The sequence below is a fragment of the Anas platyrhynchos genome, chromosome 2 (genome assembly GCF_047663525.1).
Source record: "Anas platyrhynchos isolate ZD024472 breed Pekin duck chromosome 2, IASCAAS_PekinDuck_T2T, whole genome shotgun sequence".
Lineage (NCBI taxonomy): Eukaryota > Metazoa > Chordata > Aves > Anseriformes > Anatidae > Anas > Anas platyrhynchos.
Window position 1 is genome coordinate 79,289,477 of NC_092588.1, and position 21,263 is coordinate 79,310,739.

At 38.8% G+C, this 21,263-nt stretch overlaps 1 protein-coding gene across 2 annotated transcripts in view; it reads right to left on the reverse strand.

Moving 5' to 3' along the window:
* Positions 1 to 21,263, reverse strand: part of MYLK4 (myosin light chain kinase family member 4) — an 80,168-nt gene that overhangs the window by 49,353 nt on the left and 9,552 nt on the right. The window contains exon 2 of one of the 2 annotated variants that reach the window (XM_038174249.2): positions 17,122 to 17,380. In XM_038174249.2, coding sequence (XP_038030177.2) covers positions 17,122 to 17,380 — 259 coding nt within the window. Of the gene's footprint in view, positions 1 to 10,453; positions 10,613 to 17,121; positions 17,381 to 21,263 lie in introns of those variants that run through there. The other variant, XM_038174250.2, reaches the window with a different exon arrangement.

The following is a 21,263-nucleotide window of genomic DNA, read 5'->3' on the forward strand; positions in this document are numbered from 1 at the left end:
ATTGCTGTATCATATTAGCCAAAAAATTTTTTCCTCCTCTCGCCTGTAAAACCACGGATGACCTGAGAGCTTGACAACTCTTTGTAGAATCCAGCTCCGTTTTCACCCCTGAAGATAGCTCTGTATTTCTATAGGGAAAGGTCAGTCATACTAACAGATGGAAGTAAGGAACTTCATTCATTTGAGGCAGTCAGGCTAATCTGTGCTGCCCAGTGCAGAAGCCAGAATAGGCGAAGAGAAGTATTCTTTTAATAAAAAGTGCTATAAAGGACTCTAAAACATCAAGTTATATCCTGCCTTGCAGAACACAGAAATATCTTCTCCCACACCCAAAAGCCAGATTTCCAGTCTCACTATTTGCAAAAATCTATTCTTTCACACTGTTTGTGGGGTCTGGGCTAGCCAGATGGCTAAAACACTGCAGAATCAACCCTTAACACAGAAAACGGAAGAAGACAGCTTAAGTGAAATGGAAAAAGTCCTCAATTAACAACATATGGGAAACCTAACAAATACAGGGGAAAGCTAGAAAGACAGACGAGGAAGGAGCTGAAAGAAATTGTGAGCATCGAGGAGGCTACAGAAAATAAGAAAGAAATGGGAGATTTCTGAGAGGAGAAAGACCAGAACTGATCTTCTGCTATTATGCCTGAAACACATAATCAGTAAAGACTCCTACTGCTCACATATAATACATCTTCATTATCAGGAGGATCCTGCAAGGGAAAGAAAGAAAGAAAGAAAGAAAGAAAGAAAGAAAGAAAGAAAGAAAGAAAGAAAGAAAGAAAGAAAGAAAGAAAGAAAGAAAGAAAGAAAGAAAGAAAGAAAGAAAGAAAGAAAGAAAGAAAGAAAGAAAGAAAGAAAGAAAGAAAGAAAGAAAGAAAGAAAGAAAGAAAGAGAGAAAGAGAGAAAGAGAGAAAGAAAGAAAAAAAAAAAGAAGAAAAATCCAAGAAAAAACAAAAACAAAACCAAACAAAAACAACAACAACTACAGAAACACAGAAACACAGCTCAAAACACAGAAAATAAATAAATCTAAATTCTTTATGAGACCGAAACCTGCATCACCTAAACCTTCTGATGAATGATTTCCAGCCAGATTTGGGATATTAGCTATGCCATTCCTCGAGAAAGGGTTTTCACCACTGGAGGTCACTGTAAACTTTAGTTGGGCTTTACCACTCCCTGAAAAAAATAAACTGTGTGCAAGTTATGTAGGATCCACATTTTGGGGTGGGATTGAAATAAAGTAACACTTGCAGAGTATTTGAAAAACACACGTAGATAACTGGTGATGACTTCTCTGTGCTGGAGGCAGACTTATTCTTGCTCCAACTTACCCTAAGTGAAGCAATTGGAAGTATGCTGAAGGAGTAGACGTGCCTGTGTATACACACTGATCAGTTTTGGATCTGTCAGCCTGCCTCTCTTACCACCAGTCTTGCAGACACTCTGAACACAAGCAAGCAACACTAGGTAAGGTGATGGAGTCACACTGGGAAACCTAATAGTGAAGCTCCGAAATATCAGTGGTTTTTTTTTGTTTGTTTGTTTGTTTAAGATCAATGTGCAATTAACTGCAGTAGGAGCTCAAAATAAATAAAATAAAATAAAATAAAATAAAATAAAATAAAATAAAATAAAATAAAATAAAATAAAATAAAATAAAATAAAATAAAATAAAATAAAATAAAATAAAATAAAATAAAAAGGACAAATGTTCAGCATCCAATCCTAATAAAAATAACCATCTTAGGTTGGAAGGGTTAATTCCTTTGTAACCCACAGATCACAGTTCATCTGAATGTAATTTTCTTCTTTCTTATCTCTGCATCCAAATGACCATTATTGGGAACAGTCTTTCAAACAGTACTTGGTGCAGCCCATTCAAACAGGTATCAGGGCATATGTACTATAAGCATTATGGATTTTAAATCAATGCTCGGGAAGTAAAGACATGTTAGTCCAAGTTTCTGTCTCCAATACTGCAGGGCTATGACTAACATGCATATCAGAAAACAGAGCTGATGTTCACAAAACAGAGATGCTGTGCCACTTTCAGGGAAAATAAGTCTGAAAGCACTGGAAAAGAAAAAAAAATAAAAAAAAAATGAGCCCAACTAGTTCTCAATGGTTTTAAAAAAAACTCAGCTTCTCAAACCAAGGAATTTACGTCTTAGGGACACAACTGAAACTCCCATTTGACCAGCACTCTGACAATAAATCAGTGGCAGCTGGGCAAGTTTTATCTGAAATGCACATTATATTTACCAAAATTCTACATTTTGGTGGTGAGAGGGAATCATCTGAATACAGATTTCTTTATTTTCTGCTCACTGAAACACAGCAGACTGATTCATGGCTTGTGTCAACCACAATGGCTCCAGAGCAGTTTGGCCTGGTTTTATCTAACTGAAGAGCTTTTGTAAAACAGAAGCAACATGGGTCCCTGATAATTTAAAAAGAAATTAAAAAGGGGACAGATTTTCTTCCCTCCTCTTATTCATCTTCTATCTTTACCTTTACTCCTTTGCTTTTTAACTTATTTCAAGGCATCAGCAACAGAAGGCTGATCACACAATCCACGATACAGCAAAATGCCAGCAAAAACTAAACCCTGTAGAATGCAGTTTAAAAACAATCCTCTGGTGTGATTAAAGCATTATACAGTTATACAAAGGATATCGACAAAGACAAGTTCACTGCACTTGATTGCTTGATCGCATCATTCTCCTTTTGTTTTTATTTACACATGGAATATGAGGTCCTTGAAAGAATGGCTGTCTTTTTCTAGATGTTTGCGGGACTGAGGATCTTACTCACAACCTCAGTGCAAATAAATACATATGTTATTAATAATACCTAACAACCCTGATTTAACAAAGCATTTCAGCACATGCTTAACTTTAAGCGTGTGATCACTGTGATCATTTTATCACTGCAAATAATGTGTAATCCAGGACCACCCACATGCTGAACTATCTCCGGACATACCCTCTAGTATGTGGTTTTAGCCCACTGGAAAGTAGAAAATCTCAGCTTTCCACTGGGACGAGCAGGACTTACTCATTTGCAGCTATAATTAACTAATAGATAGCAGTACTTAAAATGCCTTGTGTAGTTCAGAAAACTATCTTTTAGTTTCATCTAGTTCTTTCTAATAATGAATGACTCTTCTGGACTACTGTGGAGTACTGCAAAGAATAAAGGAAGAATGCCTTTATAAGCTGACAAGAAAAAAGAAAAATATTATATATATTGAACAATGGGTGAAGAGATACTCCAAAGTCATGTTAAAAATTATTCTACAAAATGTTTACTTGGTATAAACTTCACTGTTTCATTTGAAACTCCAATATAAAGTCCCGTTCCAAATTCATGCCAATAAATCTTGTATGTAACACTACCAACATGAACTGCTTTTCTTCTTGACCTTCCATGTATTGATGTATTTCTATAAATTGTCATGATTTCCAAACTGAACTGTAAAATGCAGTTTCTAAAGTCAAATGTAAGTGATTTTTTTCTCCCTTTAACTTTTAAGAGTCTAATTTTTTCTTTGGTGTCTGTTGAAGACTTTTGGAAACCATTCATAGTACCAGACACTGCTTACATTAACAGTATGATTCCAGATGCACAAGATCCTGGGAACCATGAAAGACTTGGCAGATCTGGAAATACAGCTCAAATCATTATTGCCAACTCATATTCTTCCAATTAAGCATTCCACTGATTTTGGAACCTAGAAGTAGCTAAGAAGCCAATTTTCTCTACCACAGTCACATCACGCTGAAAAGGAGATGACTGAAGAATTTGTGGGGGAAAAAAATAAAAAAGATCCCCCACATACTTGGCAAATGCCAGCTAATAACATAGAGGGTTTCATACAACATGTGTGAGAAAATACATTTCCAGATATATGAAACAGGTGTGATGAGGAAGACATTTCTTTCATTACAAGGGGGTCACGCTGCAGTAGCCCTGGCCTGGATAGCCCTGCTCGTGTCACCAATCTGCTGGGTGACCTTGGATGTTTCTTTCCATCCCCTGAGCCCCTGCTTCTCTATGCACTTCTATAATGGCCAGCCTACCTATACTGTAAGGTCTCCAATGTGACAGCTGTCACTCATTTACACTGCTTATAAGTAATCTCTAATGCAGTAAAACTTTGCTTTGCCTGAGGAAATAAAGGAGTAAATGTGCATCCCAAGCTGGCCTCCTGAACTATCTAACCATGCACGAAAATGCCACTAATGAGGCAGGGGGAACAAGTACAGCACAGGGGTGAGCCAGGAATAGTGCAAACAGGCACCACACAAACTTTTTTCACAAGTCCCACGCTAGCCCTCACAAATATTTTGAATCACTCTGCTGGCAATTGGTGGCAGACAGAAAATATTTTATCGGGATTCTTTAAGAAGACCATTAAATAAAATCCATTTGACTCGTTAGGAATTCAAACCATGAATTCCTAACTAAAGATTTTCAGGGTTGTTCTCTGGAGTAGACAGAGGTAAATGACTTTTAAATTTGTGTGACTTACCATTGAATTTACAACTTATATTTGTACAACTTTATTATAAACATTTGTAATACATATTTTGTTATGCACTATTTTGTGTACAAGGTGTTCTCTTTATAGAAAGGAGAGTGCTGCAAGTACTGTGCTTAATGAATGCAGTAACATGACAGAAAAGGCAGTATCTGTATGTATGAATTTCACTTTCATCATGTGGAATCAGGGCACCTAAGAGAAAATGTGTCCAAAGACCTGGGCAATTCAAGCATTTGGATAAACCCACACGTTTATTTGTGTCTCTTTATTTTAACAGACAGTGAATTTTTCTATAATTAAATATGAAGCTTGTCCATAGCAGAGTTTAAAGATACCAACCTTGGATGTAGTGTTGGAAAGAGACAGATCTTCTGCCTCTTAGTGCCTAGAATATTGCCTTGAAAGAAGAACAGCTTTGATATTCCAAATGAATAAGGGAAAAATACAGCTTTATAGAAATTGCAAGTTAATAGTTGTAGTAAATTTATCCGATTCATTTGTCCTAATTATCTGGATTTTGGTCATTTTTCGATTTGAGTAGTGCTATGTGGACTTAGGATCTTTAGACCCTACAACTCTTTAGCTGCCCTCAGCAGCAAGCCACATTCGCATACTGTATTTTCTATTCTTACAAAACCATAATAAAGCCCTGATAACATTATGAACTGGAAGAAATAAATACATACTGTAGGCTTAAATAGGAGAACTCGGTTACCTTTGGGATGGTCTAAAATGGGTAGAACCAATATGCTTTAGGCAATTTATCCAGGTTCAGAGCTATCAAACATAGGTCTACCATGAATTTCCAAAACCAAACAAACCAGAAAAGAGCGGAAAATGTTTGTTTTGGCAAATGCGACAATTCTCTTGGTGAACATGTCCTTTAAAATGCAATGATGATGTTAAGAGCTGTGCTATCATCAAAGGTCAACAGAAAATCATCCTGCACCTTGTTGTCTCACTGCCAACAGCCAACATAAAGGGCTGTAATTTTCTCCTACCATCTTCAACTATAGTCACTATTTAAGATATGAGGTCAAATAAACAGGCTCATAAGCAGATAGGGTCACAGCTGAAATTAAACCTGTCTGCCCACTTCTCTGCTCAATCACTGTTTAGTCCAGGCGTGAAGTTGGGGAGATCTTGTGTACCAGTATGTCTGTTTAGTTAGCCTTGGAGACAGGGAACTATGGAAATATACTCTCTTCTCATTTTAGTATCAATAACAAATTCCTTTATAACATCTTACATGCTTTCTCTAGCGTCAGGACATGTTACAGAACATCCCTTTCATGTCTCTCAGTTATTTCATTTGTAAATGCCAATCAACTAGTTAAAATACTTGACTAGAAAAATTCTCCTTAATGTGTTATTCCATGTGTACCTAACAGTTATACTTTTAATATAAGCAATTAAGGGACTTGTTTAACTCAAGAGAAAGCTAACTATTTTCAGTAAACACGTAAGACCCAAACACCAGGAATTATGTTGTATTGTCCATGTAAGTGGAAAAATGAAGATCCTCAGCTCCTTCAAATGCGCATTCCACATGAAGTTTCTCTTTGAGGTGATGGAAATGTGACCTCTCCTGTGCAAAGGCCCTTGTTTGGAATCCTCACGCTGGGCTCAGCACTGGAAAGTCATTTTTATTGCACCGTGACTTCTGCTAAACGTGTCCACTAGACGTTGCACAAGAGTGCCAGAAGAGAAAGGTCACAGGGACACTCTGGATTTATCCCCCTGCATCTCAGTGTGTATTACAAATTGGCTGGGTAGGTAACCTGTAATGAGACACCTTTGAGTGATCACGGCTGAAAGAAGTCCGTGCTAAGCCATGCATCCAAGGGCAAAGAGGAGTTTTTAAGGAAAGGAGGTATTTTTCTAACCAGCCAAGATTTACCACTTTTTTTACACTGAAATAAGTATCTATGCCTTTGATGTATCAAAAGTGATCTGTTTTTCATACGTTTTAACAGCCACAAATTCCAAAGGTTATGATAAACCTCTCACCACAGTACTCTTAGGATCTAAATAAAAAACAAGGAGAATGAACTGAGGGAGGAAGGAGTGAATTGCAAGTAAATGAACATCAGAAAAATAATGGAAACATCTAGGAAGCTGCTGCAGATTTCTGAAATTTTAGATTCTGGATCAAATAGCACGAAGGACCTTTGCAAAGTAATTAGCATTCATTAAATGGCTGGGATCCAGCAGGCTGAGGGTTCTGAGGCATGCCTCCCCCCAGATCTCAGCATATAGCTATGTAAAGAGGATACTAGACAGAGAGTCAGCAATTTCATTTCCATATTACAGTTGTCTCTGACACTGACTGAGAGCATGACCCGAGGAGACTCTTCATCCATCTCTCTGTCTGTTTCTGATTTTACTGATCTCCTATCCAGCTGCTCAGACAATGAATTCTTTGGAGTAGATCCTATCTGTACAGTGAGTGCCTCATACAAGCTCCGCTAGGGTCTCTGCTTGCTCATAATAACACATATAGTAAGTATCAAAGGCTATTTACAACCCACTGAGCAGCTACAAAAAGCAAAGCTAATGAGGGAAACCACAGCTATTTGGAAGTTTGTTTATCCTGCTAAACATCATGTCTTCCAGTGCTGCACATTCATTACACTCTTTGTGGAAATTGAGTTCTTAGTAACTGAGTAAGGGGTCTCCCAGAGACAAGACAGAACTGAGCACACGGTAGATGTTTGCTTTCAGCCATAGCTATTATCCATCCAGAAAAACAAAAACAGGGCTGTGACACTCTCCTGCCCAACCACCTAACTTGTTTAGTGGTCATTCTTACAGACGCTTTCTGTTTAAAATACATGTAAGCTGGCACAGGAAAAAGAGAAAGGTCCAAGAGCATAAATGCCAAAATGCACAGGTCTAATAAGATCCCACACCCTTCAAAAAATCAGTAATGTTGATAGGACAGGATGAATTTAATGCAAAGCTCATCTCATTGCTGGTTGAAGTCTTACAAAAGTATAGTTACCTGCCTACTGGAAGTCTTCTTCTGCTGGATTATCACATGTAGAAATAAAATGCATCTGCTGGAATTTATTTCTTATAGCTGTAAGTTTTCTTCCTCGATTAACTCTGCTTTGAGAAGGAAGCATCATGACCTAAAGGTAGCACTGTTCCTTCATAATCCCTTAGGAAGCCAAACTCACATTTTTTCCAGAATCACAGAAAAGCGAGCAAGATCCTTCTAAACACTCTTTAGATCCCATCCCCTTCTCTCTGCACTTTGGGAGTTCATGGAGAACCATTCTCAAATACAAACTCTACTAGAGATCACCAGCCTTTCTGATCACACCAGCCAGAGGTCAAAAGGTTCACAGGCCTGAGGGCCACAAGAGATGTCCCAGCTTGCAGAGGAACCAGGCAGCTTTGGGAATGGTTTACTTGCAGATGACAATAATACCTCTCTAGAAAGAGAAGGGAAGGGATGAGTCGGGAATGGACATGCCATGGGGTCCTGAGATGACACTGGTCTCAGCCTGCTGTTGGCTCATTTCCTCCCAAAGCAAAGGATTCAGATTATCCAGGAGTCCCTGCACGAGCACAGCCCTATTGCCAGTCCCTGGCGAGGAAGCTTGCCCTGCTTTTGAAATACTTCTGAGTCCATGCCACCTTTCTATGCATGAGGGTTTAGCAGATAGGGAACCTTGCGCTTCATATAAGACCTTTCAACTCAACAAACATAAAGTAAGTTGCAAAGCAACCGAAAAAAAACAGATGTCTGACAGATGTTACCATGCTGAGTTTCAAAAGCGGATTTGTGCCATGTGAAAAAAAAAAGAAAAAAAAAAAAAAACTGACAGAGCTCAGATAGTCACTGAGCTATGCAAAATTTGGGAAAAGAATACTTTAGCACAGGTAAAGACTACAAAACTATCTCTGATAGTCTTAACACAAGGTATTTTAAAACCTATTCCTTCACAACACAATGGATATAGTTGTCTTGCTAACAAACACCAATTAATACACTTGCCTTAGATAGGTCGGTCTTAAAAACTGGAAACTAATAGTAGCAAGACAGTAGAAGTACAATAAACAGAGAATAGTGGAATGAAATGAGCTTCCTTTTCCTCACATACCACAATTCACCCAATAAAAAACACAAAATTTTAGTGATCTAAGCATAAACAAAAAGAGGATATTTTTTAAGCTTATCTGCAAGTAAAATAACAGCTCAAGACTGCATCAGAGATAAAATGCAAATCACTAACCACTGACTTTATTTTTATCTGCCAGTGAATCTAAAGAAGCCCCTTTCTATAAAGATCAGGGTGCTAGTGTGGTTTTGACATATATATAAGTTGTTTCACTTCTCTTTACCACTCCTGTTTGACTGTCTTGCATAAAATGCACAGTTTTACGCTGTTATTGGCTTAGTAACTGAATGCGACTGAACTTTAAATCCAGCAGAGCTGCATATCCCAGACAGCATTCTCCTTGACAGCACAGTACTCAAAAGCTAGCTCTTCATCTTCTGTCAAGTTGGTTGAAGAATAGACTGAAAGTTCATTACTTAAAGTGAATGCTTCAAAAAATAAGATTATCAAATCGTCATTCAGTGACACTTTATTAAATTAACTAACAACATGGATAAAGACATTTCTAATATGTTTTTCCCTTCTTTCTATTTCTCCATGCATGTATATGCCATAAAGCAGAATCGGTTTAAATGGAAACAGCATCAAAACCTTAATACAATCTGTCTTTTTTTGCTTCTACTTAGAAAAATATTAGTTCAGACTTCTGGGAGAACAATTTTGCCAATGAATTAGAGGATATCCACATAATGAGTTTCTTAGGTTATCGTAGAAGAGTACACAAAGAATTCTACACTATTTCTTGCCTTTCTTCTATTTCTTTATGGTGTGCTGATATGCATAATAATCTTTCAATTATTATTCTCATCACTGTCCTCTGAGCTCTTCACCCAGCACAAATTCCATTTATTTAATACAAATTCCATTATCATGGCTCCCTGGCTAGCAGTAGTAGGCTGAGGTTGCAGGCATTTCAGAATGCAAACCCTTTACATGAAATCAGTTTTGAGATTACAAGAAAATTCTTGTTTGCAGCAAAATAATTAAAAGCCTACACATTCAGGCAATCTACAGCCTCAGAGTTACTCTAAAGACAGCGGCTTCCTTTTTGCCTTTCCGAGCTCATATATTTCTTTCATTCAAGCAATGTTTCCTGTCAAGAACTCGTCTAAAAGCTGTTGAGTTAAAACATGTCTGCGCTGTATTACTTTATGGGAAACCACAACAAACTTATGTACTATCCTTGACTGCAACACCTAGTGATATAACAACAAACCAGTCCCAAGAATTAGCTGCTAGTTCAGTGGGAAGAAAATGCTACATGGAAGAAAATAATGGGCAGTAAGTAGCCTTTCTGGTGATCTCTGGGTTTCACATCAAGACAGGCCGGCAACCTCATGCCCACCATGGCCAAAGAGCGTACCCTTGAGGTAATCCCTTTACTGCACCCAGCAGAGGTCACTAGAGGATGCGTCATGTGTTAATGGAAGACAAAGCACCATGACAGCAAGGGCAGAGATGCACCTTTCTGAACAGCACATCAACAGCTATCTGGGACCTACTGCAGGGTATGCTCTCATAAAAGAGAAGCATAAGGGAAAAAAATTATTTTTCCATTTCCTAAGGGAAAAAAAGACTTTTTTTCCCCCTTCACTCCAAGAAAGAACACACAGGTTTAACTGGTTACATCTAAACACAAGCAGCATTCACCCAGTTAAACAATATCAATACTGGAAATAAGTATTTATACTTGTTTTATTAATACTGAAATTGTTAATACTGAAAAAGACATGGAATACGTCTTAATTATTAAAAATGTATCTACTACCTGTGTACTTCCAGGTGCAGGAATCTTTCTCTTTCTTCCACAGCTTAACACAGCCCATAATGCATGCCAAAGATACGAAGCCAAAAGGCAGAAACTACCTGCAATCCAGGCAGCATTTCTTTGCAGGGGTAGATCCATCCCTTTACTTTTAATCAACTGATTAACTTGAGTGTCTTGGTCTAGCAGATGCAATTTGGCAGGCACCTTCAAAACCCTCCCTAGTTCCATAAGTACCACCTAGCTAGACAAGGCTTGGAGACGCGGCAGGATCCCATCTCATACTTCAACACATTCCCTGAACCTATAAGGAAAAGAAGTGATGGCCTACTGACAAGCTTGAAACAGGTGCGGAGATCTACACATGAGATGTGTATTGCATGGACTTGAATGGTAATTACTCTGACATCCCAGAACTTCTCAAATGAAAGCAAAGTGTCAGCGCAATCCTTTTACAGTTAGCAGGGCAGGCCACTGGTCATCTACTGGGTCCTTTTCCTCTTTTAGTAGACAAGAAGTGGGGAAAAAATGAACAAACAAATAAAATGAAGAGCAAAATTCAAGACATTCACTTAAAATGTGCACATGCACAGGAAAAAATAGTGCACGTGCACAGGAAAGTCGATTTGAAATGCCATGGCTTTACTGTCTGCAGTCCCTTCTGTTCTTGTATTTGCAGTCTACTCACATTGCTCTCCTATCCAAACCAGCACCATGCACTGAGCAGTTCCTATCTCCCCATCTGATATCCAATATCTGCTCACTTGGCAGCTACCAAGGATCTAATGGATGGAGATGCTGGATCATTTCAACCAAAGGGACAGGACACTTTCAGTACCATCACGGCAACTACTTTCCCCTAAAATTTCAAGGAACAGACAGATTTCTTTTTCTGAATTTTCCCAAGCAATTCAATGTGGTGTAAATTCTGCAAGGAAAATTTTGGCTTGAGCAGCTAAAACCTGGAAAGGTTTTAAAAAACTGAAAACAGGATGTTGAAATTGGAAATAGTAAGCAACTGCAGTTAAAAAAAAAAAAAAAAAAGCCTGCAACCAGCTCCATTACAAGTCCAGGGAAGCTATTTTACTCATAGAGACAGAGAACTGAAAATCTGAGGAATAAAGGGCGTCATGTTTCATTGGCACATGTGAGGATGCAGAGAATATATAATCCTTACATATAAGGATATATTTAAGATGTGCCCATAATTACCAACAGTCATTACGGAAGATGAAACAGTAAGAAGGCAGTGCAATTTATTTATTTTCCACTTTTACATTTCTCTGATCAGAGAAATGAATTTAACACACTCCCTCTGGCTGTGGGGAAATATGAGCACTGGAAATCTCAAGTACTAAAAATTCAAAAATGAAAGTACAAAAATCATAACATCATTTGAAAAATCAAGAGATTCAAACACTATGACTGTCATTCTTTCCTTACTCATCTTTTAGTTTCCAAGACTTCAGAGCACTTAAAAATCACATTTTGAGTTGTTATGTAGTTGTTATGGTGGGGAGGGTGGCTTTGGTTGTGGGTTGGCTTTTTTTTTTTTCAGTCAGGTAATCTTGATAGTCTTTATTTCGTGTAAATATGGGAACTGGGAGCATTAAGTAAAACACAACTGCCTGAAATCATGCAATCACACACATTGATACATGACAGCAGACTGCCATGAACTTGGGACCTGAGGAGTGCACTGCAGAAAGGATATTTTGTAAAGCCCTGCCAGACTGAGATTGGCAACAGGGTGCCTGATGACAGAATTTCAAGCAAGCTGAAAAGGAAGTTGGGAATAAAACTTGGCCCAAACTTGGTCCTCTTACAGTTTTCTGACTATAACAAGGCAACCTTTAGACATGGTGTTTTGATTTAGAGGCTGAAGGAAGCCTTTCTTAGCTAAGAAGTCTCACTGCAAATGTACAGAATCCCTTGCAGAATTTTGTTGAAGAGGCATTCTTGACTAAAATGGTAAAACAAGGAATAGGTTTCTGTCCAACTATTTAGATAAATATCTTGGTCAGTATTGGGGAGTAAAGGAAAGTTATTTTGGGTTAAATCACTCAACAGTGTTCATTTTGTTCCCTGTTCAAAATGCTGCCATGAGCCTGACCTCACCTTGAAAAAGAAATATGCAAAGTTATCATTAACACCAAGGCCATTTCCTCCTCTGCCATACAGAGAATGCAGCAGAAGTAACTATTAGAGAAATTGTGGTGGTGGTCAAGAGAGAGAAAGCAGGGCCAAAGGAGCAAAGGCTGATCCCTTTCTTATTGGAGACGAAGAATTAGAGGACAAGCAGCTAACACCAGGCCTAGCTTAACTGAATCCCAACTGAATATATCCAACAGAACTATATCTAACACTTCCAACCATGATAAATAATTAAAAGTTAGTCCTTAACCTGTTTTCAAAATATCATTAAAGGGATATTTTGGCATGGAAATCTGTATTGCCAAGTAAAGAAAAAATAAACACCCATGGAAAAAGATTTAAAATTAAATTACCACTTTTAGTTTTGATTAAAGAAATTTTCTTCACAAAATGACAACAAGAAGTATTTTTTCTAGCTTTGTCAAAATGAGAAAAAAAGGAAAGAAAATAATTACCTGTCTTGAAAGTACTTCATATGTCTCTAGAGCTTCTTCAAAATGAACTGGCATAGCAACTATCTACTCAAATAAAACTAGCTAGTGGGAATTTAATCTCCTTTATTCTTTGTTGCTTTGGTTCCTTATAAGAACACAACTAAGAAGGCCTGAAATATGACCGTAAGGAAAGAGCAGCTCTGTTTCTTGCCAATTCTGTTCTTTCAGGGAAGACAGCAAGAATAGTAGAGCTGCTAGGATTTATTGCTTAAACAATAACAAGCTGCAGCTGACAAAATCACTTTTTTAGCAAACGTTAAACTTCACATTTATGTTTACCAATAATGTCAGAAATACTATTCTGGTACACGAGGCTGTGCTTTAGCCAATTTAATATATCTTAGTTCATGAACTGAACTGCAGTGACTAGAGAACAACTCCACAACTGTTAGGTAAAGCATAATAGGTAAAATCATGGGGAAAAAATAGGTTTGAATCAATGCCTTTTACCAGTGCCTTTTCTTTCTGTTTTGGAGAAGACTATAGACAAATGTGCATGTAATGTGTGTGTTGCCACCACTCAGCGGACAGCAGGTAGTGCATTACCCACAACAGTTCAGCTGCATCTGAACTGCAGGTAGAGGTCCTTCACAACACTTACACCTCCAAGGAAAAGCTTGATAACGTGCATGTGTAGGGAGCAACTCTACCATCACAGCATATTGCCCAAATGAATGCCATACTGGCACTATATTGCAAATGAGTAAACGGATGGTAAACCGAGGTAATGGTTTGTAGCCTTGTAGCTGCAAATGATAAGATCCAGAAACTCAACAATTACCCTGTCGACTTGTAATAGATTCAACCACAGGAACTGCAATTGTAGCTCCAGCTCTCTAGGTTGCTTTAAGATCAGTAGCTTTATGCGTGGGGAGAGACCCTGAGTTTCAAGTCTCTTTCCCTGGGTGGTCTGCCAAAGTTCAAGAAGCTTTGAAGCTTTGCTTAAGACTAGATTTAACTTTTGTCTAATGTTTATTTAATACTGCTCTCCTAAAAAAGTGGTCATTTAATCATTATCCAACGTGGGTGGGTTTACTTCATTTTTAATTTGTAAAATATGAGCCTAGCAGCTTCAATAGATTTGAACATTTCTAACAGAAAAGAATCAAGCTGTGCCCATCAGAATCGTGGAACCAGGATTTAAAAACAAGTCATTGACCATGAAGAGGAAAATTTTACAGCATTTAAAATGGCTCTGTCATTGGGAATATGGAGTTAGTGCTCTAATTTCAGAGAGTGATTCACAATAGAATAATGGCATTGTCTCACCCATCACTAACCAGGAAAGAGCCACTTCCCTTGGGCCAGAACAACCACTTGGTGTGGCTATGCAGTGCAGTGGATCAAGGACAGATTTAGATTTTTGTTTATTTTTTTCATCTGGTTCTTACACACAGAATACTGTTCCTATAAAACAAAATGTCTTTCACTTGTTAATGTATCACCTGAAGCAAAACCCTGTGTTGGTTCCTGAGGACAGAATTTAGCTGAGATATAAACATGTGCTTCCAACTCTATAAATGGCAGCAAGGGGACATTCAAAACAAAACACATGTAGAAGAGGTAAAGAGCAGTTTTATCATGAGTCCTTTTGAGCCATCCTCTCCAACAAAAAAATGGTCCAGGTGGAGAACTGGTGTGGCAAAGAGTGCCATCTAGAGGACTGCAACACTGAAGCTTCTTGACAGTTCAAAGACGTACACATTATGCTGTAAAGTCATTATTCATGGCTGATGGTCAACAGTTGGTGGGTTTACTTTCCATAGTTGTATTGCAATGGCTGTGGAGAGTCCTTCTATTTAGAATTGTTTTGTTTTGTTTTGCTCTGACAAGACTATACTGAAAGATTAAAATTGTGCTTGCTTCTGTTCAAAAAAAGTTTTTCTAGAAAAATAGTTGTTTTGAGGAGGGCCATCATTTTCTTCTGTAATTATATCAATTATGTGAATCCAGCATTTATTTCTTCCAGCAAATACAGACTTTGACCACTCTCTGCTAGATGGTCTCTTGAGTTGTAACCCACTCCCATTGAAGTGAATAGGTATTTTGTCTCTACTTTCAAAATGAGCAGGATGACATTCACGGAAATTATGTACATATGCCCACAAACATACACATGTAAATGCATACCTCTGAGCAAAGTTTACTGCACTTCCTGCCAGCACAATCATCTTTCTTTCCTTTCCCAATCAGTATAATCAAACTGTTTGTCAGGGAAGCAGACCGAGTTAAGACCTTTCAAAGTGAGGTCTTGGTTTTCCTTTTATCAACATTCACAGCACAGTTAGGACCCAATTCTGTATCCCACTGAGAAATTCCTAAAAATTTTGTGTGAAAGTTAAGCTTTGCAATTAACTTCTAAGCTTGTAAAAGCTTAGGAGAAATATAACTGATGTTTATGTATCTGGAAACCTCACTCCAGTGATCTGGTATATTACCAGAGTTCAGTTGGACTGCCTTTCATCTTTGAAGTCTTGTCCCCAGGAGACTGAGGAGCTAAAATGGGAATACAGAGCTATTTCTCCAACCAGCAACCAGCTGTTCATCTTCTAAGCCTATTCACTTTTCCCCTACTGCACCTCCAAGCTCTTCCTGGCTTATTTTACAGCACTCCTAACAAAGAGCTAGCTCCACCATTAGACTGAAGAAGCAAACATCAAGGCAACTGGTTACAGACTTTGCAGCAAAAAGTGAGGAAAAATCCCACCACCTCAATTACTATCTGAAATTTGTCATCAAAGATACATTAACATAAACAAAGCAGCTCTCATGGCTATGTTATGAAGGCTCACACTTAGTTCCTTCTGCCTGACCATAAAGAGACAAAGGAAGAGTCATGTGGCAGCGATATCAGCTTCTGCTTTCTCACCTGGGCAAGCTGTGATTTTCACTGGAAAAAATCTGTTTTAAAAGACGTAAATAACAACATCCAAACCCAAACCACCCATATTTTTTTTCTAATTTTCACTGGAACTCCCTAAACACATCCTAAACACATCCTACTTATATGAGACACACTTTGTTTTAATATGCAGATCATTTTCTTTTACTAAAAATAATAAGTTAGTAGTTTACTGAAGACTGAAAGAATTTTGTACAAAAGGGACCTAGCAGATTAGGATTTTTTTTTTTTTTTTTGTAGTTTTGAAGACAAACTGAAATGTCACTGAATATATACCAATGCTCCAGGGTATCATATGAACTTGAAAATATTCAGAATATTTGAAAAACTGCTCTGGCCTATCAGCACAAATAGTGCACAATCAGCCATAGCACAATTTTTTCTTCAAGCCTTTTCACAAACCAGTGTGTACTAACTGTTTCTCATTGCCCTAATGTAAGCATATTTCCTTAGTTCTCATCTTAGTGACATATCAATAAAAGCAGTTGTTCCTCTATACTGTCCCACAGAAAAAGCACCACGATACAAGGAGTGTCTTGCTGTTTCCAAACACATTTTGGCTGACTGAGATGGAAGATAGTGAGCCATCTTCCTGCCAGAGACCACTCAGTGTAGCTCCCACTACTGTTCTTACCAGAGACAAATGCAGCACAGAGCTACAGTGGACAATGCTTGTCCCTGCCACCACGGCACTCTGCAAGGAACCATGCCCTATTCCCCCTGTGTTAAAGGGATTAAGCTGTCTTAGTTCTTCTGGGAAATCTGCTCTTCACATGAGACTCATTCAGTCCCCACAAATTCTACTGCTGTTAGGTAGGACCAATGCTTTCAAAACATGAATCCAAGGGAATATGTATTTACCTTCTGGTTTTTAAGAGCTGCAGAACCACACAACATCTTTGGAACTTCTGAATTTAGGTAGGTAAACCCCCAAATAAAAACATACACGCTTGCTTCTATGAATCCAAAAGACTAAAAGATGCTGACCAGACTCTTGTGGCAACAGATAGAAACAAAAAAATCAGTTCTACTCTGAAATAGATACAGTAAGCTCTTTAACTAACTGGAAGAAGAAAGGAAGCATACTTTGGGAAGACAAAATTAATTATGTAGTTAGTTACCTTTTCGTCTTCTATTCCAGGATCTGATTCCCTGAATTTTTCTTCCTGAAAATGTGTAGTCCTCTCCACTTTTTCCATGCTCTGAAAAAAGGCAGTTTTTTCCAGTCTGTTGCTGTTGTATCGTGTATTGATTTCCTCCAGCCTGTTAATCTTAAGTAGCTTCATACTGTGCCCAGTTAATTTACTGTCTGTTTTCCTCTCCACCTTAGATTCGTAAACCAGTGAACACTCATACCTTCTGATTTCTCCTCTTTCTTGTCTGTACAAAAGAAAGACAAATAGGAAATATCAATGTAATTCATGAATTTTAGCTTAGAAAACTGCCAGCGTTGTAATGTTTTTTATGTCTCAAATATCTGTCTTTATATATTCTGAACCAATACAAAAATACAGAATTAACAGCACTCTTTGTCTACATTGAACACTAGATAATTCAAGAAGGCTAAAGGACTGATGTAATTTAATTTGTTTGTAGAGACTATTTAGCTCTACCAAATCCATATGCATTGCTGTTGCTTGTAAACCTTGTTTATGGGTCACTACCCAGTTTTTAATCACTTGAATGGCTCTGTTGCTCAGAAGTGTTTTCTTTCTCTCCACTGCAGTTCCAGCAAGTGACGTGTGAAGACTCTGGGACTGAGCCCATGAAATTTTAAGATGGTAAAAAAAGTGGTTTAGGCCTGAATTCACTCCTTCCCTCTCTTTCCACTGTCTTGTGAAAGAATGTAATTTTCAAATTGATTGTGATCTCAGGTCTTCTGCAGAATGCTGCAAAAGACCACATTCCTCAGCTGGGTTCTTTTCCACTGTAGGTCCTTTCTACGTGTTTAGAGCTTATTTCATGTAGGATCATCAAGGCTTGTCTAACAGTAAAGTTGGTTGAAAAGCTATTGCAGGTCAAGTTAATCCCTGGTTGCTACTTTTGATTCTCTAGAAAAGCCTTTATTCCACAGCAAGGTAGTGGGGGTACCCCTCCTCCCGTAATTACTTGGTTACACTTAGAAAATATGTCCTTTTGCACAACTAATTCTATAAGACTACAAGAAACTACACTAAAATTTCACTTAGCAACTCAGAATAGACTCAGGAAATGCAGGGCAAAAAAAAACGTTGTCATTATTGGAAACCTTCCTTCACTGAACCAGAAACCCAGCCACAAAAGCAGTGTAGCAATGCTTTAGTTCTAGAAAGTTGGATCTGGTCAATCTCATTACACAGCTCATGGTTTTTACTTTAACTTGCATAAATACCATAAACTATATGGCATAATTAAGAATGTATATACAACCTTACAGTCATCAGCTACATGGGGAAATAGCTCTTGGTACACAACCAGAGCTCAATTAAACCAGTTATTTTTACCTAAACACCTTCCAACAGAAAATGTTCCTCGCTGTATTTCAACTCCACATCTGTACACATGCAACAGATTAGATGTATGCCTACACCAACTCACTATACAATGCCCAAAGTTATTCCTCCAAACTCTTCCCAGATGTGGAAGGTGCCTTATGCTATCACAAGTGAAACAGGAGGTGGATTGCTGGTAGTGACGTTTATAGATCATGGCCAGTAAAGTGCAAGCTTGCACCTAGCAAATAAGCCTTCTAGGAAGATTTGTTACCACGTTACTGCAACATGGTGGCAATAAGAGACCAAGATGCTCACGGACCTGGCAGCAGGTAGAGGGCCCAGAGTAAGAGAGACACCCCAGACAGAGCACACTGTTAGTGAGATGCATGGACACCAGCATGGGACTGTGAAACATCCATTGTCTGAACAAGTCTTGCACTTGGTATGCAAAAACGCTAAGTCTGCTGTCTCTAGCCATCATCACCAGCTCTCATGGCTCTGACCTCCTTCCCACCTCCTTCAGGTGAAAGGACACTTTAAGAGCTATTTCTCCACCAGGTTCTCAGATCAGGGCTTGTGAGTTTTGCTAAATGCACTAACAGTTGCAGGCTACGTACCACAAGGTCTCAATTTAACCTTTGAGCCCCAATTCTCTAGATCATTCTATCTACCCAGCACCAAGGGGTGATGGAACATACATCAAAGCTGTTAGGAGAAGCAAGTGAGGTTTCCAGACTTCCTACCGCCACCTCCACGTCTAGAGCTATTCAAAGCCATGTGTTTTTGAGCTACCTGGCTGTGAAAACCACTTTTGACCTGACGTGACTGTAAACAGGGAAAGTTGATTCAGACCCTCCATAGTTCTTCAAAGAGCACACCATCCCGTAGGTTACGACCACCAAATGCGGCCATCCATCTAATGAGAATGACATGTCCTGCTGGAAGGGCATGTTGTTCCCTCATAAGTGACTGATGGGTCACTTATCTGGGAAAGTATTAGTGGGGTGGAAAGCCTGAAGGCATTACTGTGCTCCATTACCAACGAGAGATTAGGATCGAGTCCAAATCTTACTGACTTCTCCCCCATTACTACTTGTATATATTACTGAAATGATAACCTAAACAATTGAAAGTTTCTGAGGTGCAAAGAGGGCAATTTGCTTGCAACTGCCCCCTGCGCAGTCCCAGAGAAGCAATCCCATTCTCATCATGTGCCACTGTGCAATGTGAGGCTGTAGCACTCCACGTTTTTGAAAGGAAAGAGAAAATGTGTTCAATTAGATGTTGAGCTCTGTTTCTCTCAAAGGAGGATGAACCTTCCCCCCATCATTTATATACCCTAACTTTGATCTGCTTTATTTTGGGTCTTCCTCAGCAAGCCAATCTCTCACTTTAACCAAAATAATTTGCTTCAAGTGTCACATCTTCACTTGTACACTCAGAAATCACAGACCTAACACAGCAACACAGAGACGTGTCCAGTTGTATGCAGAGGGGGTATATACAATCCTACACAATAGTAGCATGAGCACAATAAAAGTGTAAGTGATTAAGTGAATGCCTTTGAAACCGCTCCAATATAGAAAAAGGCAATCAAATGTGTGTCAGTCAAAAGAAAAACCCATCAACAACCTTTTTCTTTCTCAGTTTTTAGTTTGTAACCCCTTCAGCCAGAACTAGGTTTACATGATGGGTTGCATAGCACTTTGCTCAAAACTCGGTCCTTTGGCCTCTGTCTTGAGTTCAAATGAAAACTTTATTTCTGAGCTATTGGTCATTTGCAAACCAGCCATTTTTAATATTTAAGCTGGGAGACAGGTACTATTACATAGTAGCCAGACTTGTTTACCTCATAGATCCTGGCATAGCACATCTTGACATTAGACTGACCTGAAATTTACAAGCTGGGAATGATTATGTAATAGAATATAATTAAACCTAAATATATAATTCAGGAAAGAAAACAAGACGTAAGGTGGAAAGAATTACCAGTGGGTCAAATTCAGGTGGTAAATTAGGATGCTAACAGTACTGCTTACTATACTTTAACATGCAAACCCTACAGCATTCTGTGTAATGTGGGAGCTCTATTTTCTTCTTAAAAAGAATTTATTGGTATTTTGTCAACCAAAAAAGCAGCTTTGGTGTATTCCAGCAAATGACTGAGGTGTACCCCCAAATACAGATTGTAATTTAATGTTAATCAGCGTGAAACTGAAGCAAGTCCACAGCACTTCAGGCCATCTAAATGGGGCTGGTGTGGTCTGGCTCACCCCTTCCCAGTGCTTGGTTGTACAATCTCAGTCAGATTGTGCAGCGTGCTGGCTGAAAATGTGCAAAACAACAACAAAAAAACAGCAGTGATAACCCTACGTTGCTGTGGAATCACAGCCAAAAAGACCACAGAGATGCTGCACATCCCCAAAACTGGAAGGGTTTTTCTGTGTGTTTCAACATGTTTCACCTCAAGTACTGTGTTCAGTTCTGGGCCCCTCGCTACAAGAAGGACATCAAGGTGGTCGAGTGAGTCCAGAGGAGGGCAATGAAGATGGTGAGGGGTCTGGAGAACAAGGCTTACGAGGAGCAGCTGAGAGGGTTGGGAGTGTTCAGCCTGGAGAAGAGGAGGATTGGGGCAACCTTATTACTCCCCAGCCTCAAAGGAGGCTGTAGTGAGGTGGGGGTTGGCCTGTTCTCCCACGTGCCTGGTGACAGGACAAGGGGGAATGGGCTAAAGTTGCGCCAGGGGAGTTTTAGGTTAGATGTTAGGAAGAACTTCTTTACCGAAAGGG